Here is a 9,593-nt window from a genome sequence, read left to right as displayed (position 1 = left end):
TAAACTTAAAATTTGTTAAGTCGTCCTTGAAAACTAAAAAAATAAAATGATTTAGACAATTAAAATTAGAGTAAAATAAAACTCAGTTGAACACAGGTCTTCTGCACATATACATATTAATTAATTACTGAAAGGCAGTTGATGTGTTTATATACTGCATACGTATAATAAACACAATGATTTACATAAACTATCACCGCAATCACATTTATTGCACTCAATGAAACATTCGACACAACGTGTTGAATTGTACGATTGAACCAGTGTGAATAAAAGTAAGAGTCATGTTGTGTAGAACATCCGGGCCTTTTTGCGTTGAGTAACCAATTTGAAGCAGTCATGAGGTAATTTTCGAATATTTTTGCAACTTTTTCTGTATTTTTTGCACTTATGCCAGTTAATTTCTGTTAGTTATTGGAAGTATTCTTTTCTTCTGATATGTTACTTATTCACTGTCGAAAGTAGATGTATCAAATATTTCTTTCTGCCAAGTTAATTTGCCCATCATAGCAGTCATACTGAAATTAATATCTATCGAGTTTAGTTAATCTTGGCAGCTCCAATCGCACATTGAGTTGCTTTAGGAAAGCAACTGTGATAATGTTTCTACCTAACCTGAATCCTACAACGTCCAGACACCATAAAATCTTGCGTTCAATAGAATCTGAAACTTGTGCATTCCCTTGAAGTTATCAGGAATTGCTTTTACCGTAGCATCTACTCTAGCAATTTGGACATCTCAGTGATATTGAAAGTATAGTTTAACAAATATTCCAAGAGTGTTGTACTGTTGCATGATCATCTTGAATCAGTAGATGTGGGCTTATATAGGAGAAAAAAGTGCATATATAGTGATGTCATGACCGGTCAAATAGTGTTTCAGATTCAAAGACCAGAGCCGGCCAAATAGCCACTGCCTAAATTTTTTTCTGTCAAGTTATTTTCAAGGCAGTGGCTATTTGACCGGCGCCGGTCTTTAAATCTGAAACACTATTTGACTGTCATTACGTCATTGTCCAGTCACTTTTTTTCTTTTTCTCTTTCAAAGCAAAAGATGAGAAGCGCCCATATAAGTTCTGAATCCAACCATTTTATTCAACTGGTCACGTGGTGCGTGTGGTACGTCGCCGCTTCCTATTCTAGAGGAACTGAGTTCGATACTACCCAGGAGCATTCTTTTTTTTTTTTAACTAAATTTTGACCCAAAGTGCATTTTTGTAGTCAATTTTTAATTTGAGTTGCATTACATTTACATACCATTACCATTTTTTTAAAAGAAGCATTGTATATAACTAACTTGTTGAGAGCAAAAATGTAGCCTATTGCTTCGTTCGGCAAACACGGTCACATCAATTAATCATTTTATTTTTTGTCATTAACGCGTCTGGGACGAAAAAGATACTCTACAAAAATCGATATAGACCTACCAACACGTTAATGAACGGGAAAAGGTGGCAAAACCTTGAAAAGTTTAAAACGTGCCTGAATTGAAAAATTATGTAGGCTATATACCGTATCAGTAGTTAGCACGGCCACAATCGGAAAATTACCCAGAGAAATTCTCAAATTCCAGCAAATTAAAAAAACTCTAACTTTATTACTCACATTTGAAAAGACATAAAAAATAATTAAAAACTGACTACAAAAATGCACTTCGTGTCAAAATTTAGTTAAAAAAAAAATAAATAAAAAGAAAGAACGCTTCCTGGTAGTATCGAACTCAGTCCCTCTAGAGTCGGAGGCGGCGATGTATCGCACGCGCCACGTAACCAGTTGAATGAGATGGTTGGATTTAGAATTTATATGCTGCGTGCTTCTCGTCTTTTGCTTTGAAAGAGAAAAAGAAAAAAAGTGACTGTATAGTGACGTCATGACCGGTCAAATAGTGTTTCAGATTCAAAGACCGGCGCCGGTCAAATAGCCACTGCCTATTTTCAATTGCAAAATATTTACAAATTTGTGAAGTGGATGCAATTGCCATGATGGTCACAAATACGCTTGTCGACCCAACAAAATAAAAATCTTAGAATTGCACTACACCTTGTTCTTAACAAGCAACTTTAAGACATGCAAGACTAGGTTGCTTAACTTGAAAATAGTTATTTTACATTGTTCTTGCTGTGGGCACCACTGTGAGTGCATCTTAATTTTTTGTTAAATATAATAATTTCATGAGAGTCCATGTGCGTATTTGTAACCATCAACAAAATTATGTCCACTTCACAAATTTTTCCTACCTGTATTAAAACAAATTCCACCTGTTCGACCAAGCATTACACGCTTTTGTTGTTTTCTCTTCACAAAAAAAAACTGCGTTTATACATGGCTCACACTAACTGCTTCGATCTTAGATTCCGAAGGGCATCGGTTTGACACAGCTCAGAAGTGTTATTTTTTTATAACTTGTTTGATAAGAGTGTTTTTTGCTGCTTCCAGCAATAACAGTATGAATAATCATGAATCATTTTATTTTTTGTCATTAACGCGTCCGGGATGAGAAAGATACTACTAACTACAAAAATCGATATAGACCTACCAGCACGTCAATGAACAGGAAAACGTGGCAAAAACCTTGCAAGATTTAAAACATGCCAGGATTGAAAATCCTGTAGTTATGTCTGTAGTTAGCATGGCCACAAAACCCAAGTTTAGTTGTTGGAATTTTTTTAATTTTGCTGGAGTTAAAAAGTTTCTCCCAGTAAACGTTCTTTCGCCAAAAGAGGGTTGACCCTGTTTGGCGAACAAACTTGCACGTGATCTTTACTGCACAACTGTTTGCTACGGGACACGTAGCAAAATTTTTTTAATGTAATTTGCTAGTCAAGTTTACAAAAATAACTAATTTTACTCATTCTACTTTTACTGTCAACGACTAAGTTTGCTGGCTGCAAAATATTTCTTTTCAAATAAGTAGTTTTATTACATGTATTATGTAAGAGTTTTAGTTTTGTCATATTCTTAATGCTGCCACTTTCATACGTCTATTAAAGCATGTATGACTTGACCTTTCATACTTGGCGCTATGGTTATGCAAAACGATACGGAGCCTATGTAACAACATGTTTGAGTGCATAATTGAGGCCATTGTCGTGTTTGGGTTAACAGTCCTGAGAATATAGCCTCAGAGGCTATATTCACAATATAAGGTAAATGTATTTTTTTATGCTAACTATGTGACTTATTTCTTGGTTTTCAAACCACATCTTTAGAAGAACTCCGTTTGCTAAAAATTGTGTAAGCTGTAGATTTGTCCATTTTCAGCATGTAGACTACAACGATTTGTAACATTTCTGCTTTTGTTTCAGTACTCTTCGACTGCAGAAGCGGCTCGCTGCTGCTGTAATGAAATGTGGCCAGAACAAAATATGGCTTGATCCTAATGAGACTTCTATGATCTCGAATGCCAATTCTAGTATGTGGTAATGTATACTTGACTATAGATACACTTCACTGTTACAGTATATATATATCATAATTGCAGTTTAACTGATGTTTGATATTTAAATGTGAGAAACAGTGCATCTAGTTTTGTTAAGTTATGGTACAACTTATTATTAATGCTTAGTTTTGGTACAGGGCAAAATGTTCGAAAGCTCATTAAAGATGGTTTGATCATTCGCAAGCCAGTAGCTGTTCACTCTCGAGCCCGTGTTCGAAAAGCCACCATAGCCAGAAGAAAGGGTCGTCACATGGGCAGAGGTAAATGACTTAGTAAAGTCAGGGTTGGAAGTCGTTAGTCAAAAAGCAATGACAATTTCACTATTCGATAGTGTCCAAAAAAGCAATGACTTTCCGCTATCGATACTTAAAAAAGCAATGATAGCAATTGCTAAAAATATTGTATATATTTGCTTATTTAAAGACCATTGATGCCAGGTTGTTTTTTGAAAACAAGCAATTGAATCTAAAAAACAAGCCCAAAATAAGCAAATCAATACAAAAACAAGCCCAATAATTTGCAACTAATACCAATTAGCATAAACCACAAAGTTTAGCAGTTCAAAATTTTCAACCTTTGCAGTCCATACATATCACGTTTATTTCAAGAATGACATTTGTTTACGCCATTCCAAGTAGTGTTGGGCGATATATCGAATTTTCGATACGATACGATATCTTTTCAATATCGATATTTATTTCAATATCGTTCGATATTTTAACTATTACAGCCATAACTCGTAACTGCAAACCCCTACAAAAATGTTGCCGAGGCCAAACGGCAAAAGTTGAAATTGCCTTGGCAATTGCTGTGAAAGTAGCAATAAAGCGAACACGATACGCACGCTGTTGCGGTAATTCACGTTGAAAAACTCACGGGGAGGAAAAGTACATTAATTTTGGGTTGATTTAATGTTAGAGTCAGCACAAATCGATTTAATTTTCCCGGCGGGTGTATTGCGTAACAACAATGCCCAATAAGAATTTTACGTTTGTTTTACATTAATTCGACATCTAGCGACGTTGAATTATCATAAAATAACGTGAATTGCTCAACTAAGTACCGGTAACAAATTAATAGCTCCCTGCGAGAAGATTGCCTCGATTTACGTATGCACTAACATAATTTCGGCACAATTGGGATACTGCGAGCAACACAAAGTCTGTTTGATGAAGAACTAGATGTCAAAATCGGAATCATCAGATGTTGTACCGGAGGATGAGGTTGTCGCGTCATCACTGAAATCGGACACATCAAGAGGCTCATCGCTTGGCTGTAAATCTACACCGTCTTTGCCGTTCGCAATGAAGGGTCCACGTTTTGCAGCTTTCGTGCTTTGATACCCACCCACACGCCTCTTTCGCAGAGCTCCATCGGGTGTTGACTATAAAGAGCAAATCTGTGGCATAACGACTAGAAGCAGGGCCGTAGCCAGACCGCAGAGCAAGGGGGGGGGCCAAATTTTTTTAGGGGGGCCAAAAAATTGAATCATTATAATTGTAGCTGTTGCTCGAGAATGTTGGGATTTTGGCAGGGGGGGCGAAAGGTTTTTCGGGGGGCAAAGCCCCCTGGCCTCCGGCTGGCTACGGGCCTGACTGGGAGGAATTCATAACCCTAACCTTACAAGCGCTCGTGTGGCCTCGGTATTTTTATTGCCGACGCTAATGCGCCATTCATGCATCTGCGTCGGCAATCATCTCGGCAATTGCCGATACTAATTTCGAAGACTGGGAAACTCTTTTCTTAATTAGAACAAAAATATCGAAAAGTATCGAAATATCGAGTATTTTTTCAAATATCGTATCGTTTTGTTTTTTTCAATATCGCCCAACACTAATTCCAAGCAATAATTATCTTGAAAAGAAGGGATACAATGTTGACTACAATAATAACCTTGCAATTTCAGTGTCAAAAACAAGTCAAAAAAAGTTTGACTGGCCAAAAACAAGCCCAAAAACAAGCAACCGCACACTCAAAAAAATACGCAAACTCGAAAAAAACAAGCCCAAACTTGCGGAAAAATAGAAAAGTTGACAACGCTGTTAACGACTCTCACTGGCATGTTTTTTTCTGAACTGTATTGCCGCAAAATTTTCTTTAATCTTTTAAAGTTCGAAAACTGGAAGGGGACTAGTTTGGATAGTAATCCGAAAACTAAATCTTGTAAATTCGTTTTGACGACGAGGTAAGTGAACAACAAAAAATGATTCAGCAGTTCTCCTAAATATCGATTAACGAAAAATGAATAATGATTTCGTTGCTCGCATAAAAAAGCAGTGAATAAGGCGCATTCGATATTTATTTTTTGAAAGGAATGGGTATAAGCATTCGATATTCAGAAAGCAACAAATAACGCTATTGAATAGTGACAACTAGTCGTTACTTCCAACCCTGAGAAAAGTAATACGTTGATTTATCATCTCTGAAGAGCTGCGGCAGTTAACTTAAAATCACCCATTGTAGAGATTTTTATTGATGCTATTTTGCACCGAATTGGTGTAAAACAAATTATTATCTAATTTTATGTCAGTTTTTGTGTTTGAATTTAAAAAAAACACGTTTGTTTTATTGACAACCAGCAATTTGGTTGTTTTAAATTAATGTTTAGAAATTGTGTGTGCAATACTTGGTAATTTTAAGTTTTGTGATGCAACCGCTTGACTATGTTGTTGCTTACCAGGTAAACGAAAGGGTACAGCCAATGCCCGTATGCCCCAAAAGGTTATTTGGATTCGAAGAATGCGTGTTTTGAGAAGACTTCTTCGAAAATACAGAGAAGCCAAGAAAATCGATAAGCATATGTCAGTGCTATGATATCAATACCTATAGAAATCTTAAACAAAATATTTTCTTATTTATTAGTATTACTAATTTGGTTTTGCTGTAACTAGGATCTTCAGCTTTTTCAAATAGAATCCTAAAGGTGTTGTATAACGTGTATAATTCAAACTCTTGCTTCATGTAGTCTTTGTGCAAACAATTATTTCTACAGTTTATACCTGTGTTCTCTAAGTCCAATTTCTTAGCAGGTACGACTTTTCACATCCAATTATTTTCAACATTATTTTACAGGCATCACACTTTGTATCTTAAAGCAAAGGGTAATGGTTTCAAAAATAAGCGAAACTTAATGGAACATATTCACAAACAAAAGGCTAAGCAATCAAGAGCCAAAATGTTCAGGTATGTACTTCGTGTATTAAATTGTTGAAGTTTCGATGGCAATGATGGCTTGTGGCTGCAAAAATGTTTTACATTACATTTACAATCACTTATTTCACGAGGGTAGTCTTCAACCTGTTAGGACGAGCCGCCACTGTTTTGTGCTATTTTTTATGATTTTAGGAAGATTGCCTTGATCTTAATAGATTTTTAACCAATTTGGTCTAGTAATCTAGTGTTTCTTTAATAATATAAACAAATCCTATGGATTAATATGTTAACTGCATGAATGGTCAACTATCAGTGTGTGGCCGAAAGTGTGTCAACTATCAGTGTGTGGCCGCTGCAACTATCAGTGTGTGGCCGAAAATAGGGCGTCATTACTAAAATACTTGTTTTGATAATGCATTGCTCATCAGCGCTTTACAAAGCAAACAGTGACAATACGGTTGTATAAAAGCGCAACTGAACTGTGCATTATTACCCGAATCCATTCCTTTGCTGAATGCCAAGGAAGACTCAGTACTACTTTTAAAAAATCTGAGCCGACAGGGTTTCGAACCCATGCCTACCGATTCAGAGGCGGACGCACTAACCACGAGGTCATCTAGCTGGTATTGTGGTGTTTGAACAACTTATCTCGTTTCAGCGACGCACTAACCACGAGGTCATCTAGCTGGTATTGTGGTGTTTGAACAACTTATCTCGTTTCAGCGATCAAGCGAACGCTCGACGATTGAAGAACAAGGAGGTTCGAAAGCGTAGGGAAGAACGACTTGCTCTGAAGAGAAAGGAAATGTTGTCAGCGCTGGCCAAGGAGGATGAAGCGTCAAAGAAACAATGATTTCTTTTGCTTCCACATTAATAAAATTGTATTATTACATTAACTTGCGTGTGTTAAAAAAACGTCATTGTGGGATAGGTAAGTTATCTCGAAGTTACTGTACAGTGTATAGCTGTGAGTTTAAAATTGTGTAATATATATCAAAGTGATGAGTGTGTTAAGCTCACTGCATTGGAAAGCCAAACCCTTTGGCAAGAAGAGTTTAGTAGTAGTCCAGTTTTAATGTGGTGATGTTACCGAGGGTGGCTAGATTACCTTCAAGTTTAGTTTTTAGAATTGTTCAAATGCAGTGTAGGTGAAAGCTTTCTAAACTGTAATCTGTCGTCTTTCCACTCTGGAGATTTAAAAAAGCTCTTTTTGTTACTAACCGTTGGTAGCTTGAATTGTCCGCATATCGCTTCAGCAACTAGTTTTTACATTTCATACGCAGCCAATAATATCGCATCGGTTGGTGACAAACGTCGTGCAAAGGGGTTCATTGAAATAGCCTCAAACAATATGATTTCACCTTTTTTCGTTTCCCAACCCGGAGCTTTTTAGGTCGACTACATGAGTAAATTATACGCTAGATCTCATCATGGTTTGCTGCTCAACTGACCTATGATGTTGAAAATCACTGTCCACCTCTACCCAGGGTATTGTAATTAAGAAAAGGCGCAGATACAAAAAAAAAACGTCTAAAGGTATCACTTTTCCTTTAATACAGACAAAAATCACTTAGCATTTAGTTTTCTAACTTTACAGTTAAAATTTGTGAGCTCCAAATGACAAGTCCACTGAATCTTCTACAGTAGAACTCGGTTAATCCGGATTCGATTTGACTGGCGATTCCATCCGGATTAGGCGAAGATCCGGATTAACGGATGACGGTTCTATCAAACCTGACTCATTTGTACTTCCAGCTTCATCCGGATTAACCGAGTTCTACTGTACTTCCAATTTGAAGGTGTGCGCACGAGCAGCTTTTCCTTGGGAAACTTGTAGCTTAAAGTGCAACTGCACGATCGAATTAACATTGGCTAGAATCCATTGCCAAGACATCCGGTACCTGTTGAAAAACTCACTTCCTTACAATTGAGGCCCACAGCCGAGAAACCGACCCTTTTCCCACGCTCTCTATCGCTTCTCTCTCACGCTACCTGGAAGTGGCAAACTCGTTAACGCCACCTAGTGATATGACGTCAGTTGGAGTCGAGCTTAGTGGAGACCAAACTAGCCGAGATAGGCTTGGTTGCTGGTGAATGCGCAAATATATAAGGCATCCATTCCATAATGAAGACGCATCTTTCAGCCAGCATTATACAAATGTAGTTGTTCATGCCTGTGTGCCAGGAGTGGTTTGCGAAGCCCATCGCCGAAGGCTAGTTTCGTAGATTACAACAGCCAAACTTGGTTATATCGAAAACATTTTGTATTGTATTGTAGGACATATTACAGTCGACTATCATGCGATAACGCTTTAGCATTCATTGGGACTCTCTTCGGCAGTGTTGGCATCTAGGTTTTTTTAAAATAATCTAGATGAAGCTAAAAAAAGACCAGAATAAACCAAATTGAAGCAGAAATAAACTAAAAAATAAACCAACATACAGTAGAATTCGCCTATAACGGCTTCGTTTATAACGTCAATTCGCCTATTACGTCACATTTCGCTCGGTCCCGGCAGAATTCCTATCTTTTACGTACATTGTAGTTCGGCTACAACAGCATCGCCTATAACGTCAATTCGCATGTAACAGCACCCTTTATTGGTCTCCAGACGTCTTTTGTTCGTTTATAACGTCACTTTAAGCCATCACCTTCACCACGAACGGTCAGTCTTTTAATCCAGTTAGCGCTGCTGCTTGCAAAATGTCTTCCCTTTATTTCGCTACGTCGTTCTCAGCAGGGACTTTAACCATAGTGCTTTAACTGAACTAAATTTTTTCCCGCGTGAAAAACTATCACGTGTAAAAAGCAGCTCTACAGCTGTGTCAAATCCGAAACAGCTCAAGATCAATGCCTTTTTTGCTAATAAGCAATGAACTTCTCTACTACGGTACTGTATGTAACGAGCTGTATTGCGCAAATTTCCTGTACCTTTAGCTGTAGGTTATTTTTTTAAAACAATTTCTTTGTTTACTGTATTTTCTGCGTGCCTTTTGTCAG

The 9,593-nt window shown here is 37.3% G+C and overlaps 1 protein-coding gene across 1 annotated transcript; it reads left to right on the top strand.

The window, feature by feature from the left end:
- Positions 1 to 284: 284 nt before the first annotated feature.
- On the top strand, positions 285 to 7,598 carry LOC145777207 (large ribosomal subunit protein eL19-like). The gene is made up of 6 exons (XM_082588529.1): positions 285 to 344; positions 3,306 to 3,412; positions 3,577 to 3,699; positions 6,120 to 6,240; positions 6,512 to 6,622; positions 7,316 to 7,598. Exons 1-6 carry the CDS (start codon positions 340 to 342, stop codon positions 7,443 to 7,445), a joined length of 597 nt encoding a protein of 198 aa, XP_082444655.1. The 5' UTR covers positions 285 to 339; the 3' UTR covers positions 7,446 to 7,598.
- Positions 7,599 to 9,593: the final 1,995 nt, after the last annotated feature.

Source organism: Aplidium turbinatum, chromosome 9 (assembly GCF_918807975.1).
Source record: "Aplidium turbinatum chromosome 9, kaAplTurb1.1, whole genome shotgun sequence".
In the NCBI taxonomy this organism is placed as follows: Eukaryota; Metazoa; Chordata; class Ascidiacea; order Aplousobranchia; family Polyclinidae; genus Aplidium; species Aplidium turbinatum.
Note: the sequence above shows the minus strand (reverse complement) of the source record. Positions and strands in the feature narration are given on the sequence as shown.

Excerpts from the sequence above, each read along its gene's own strand:
- LOC145777207 (XM_082588529.1), top strand. Across the intron at positions 3,413-3,576 it reads GATCTCGAATGCCAATTCTA|GGCAAAATGTTCGAAAGCTC; the intron begins GTATGTGGTAAT and ends GTTTTGGTACAG. Across the intron at positions 6,241-6,511 it reads AAGAAAATCGATAAGCATAT|GCATCACACTTTGTATCTTA; the intron begins GTCAGTGCTATG and ends ATTATTTTACAG.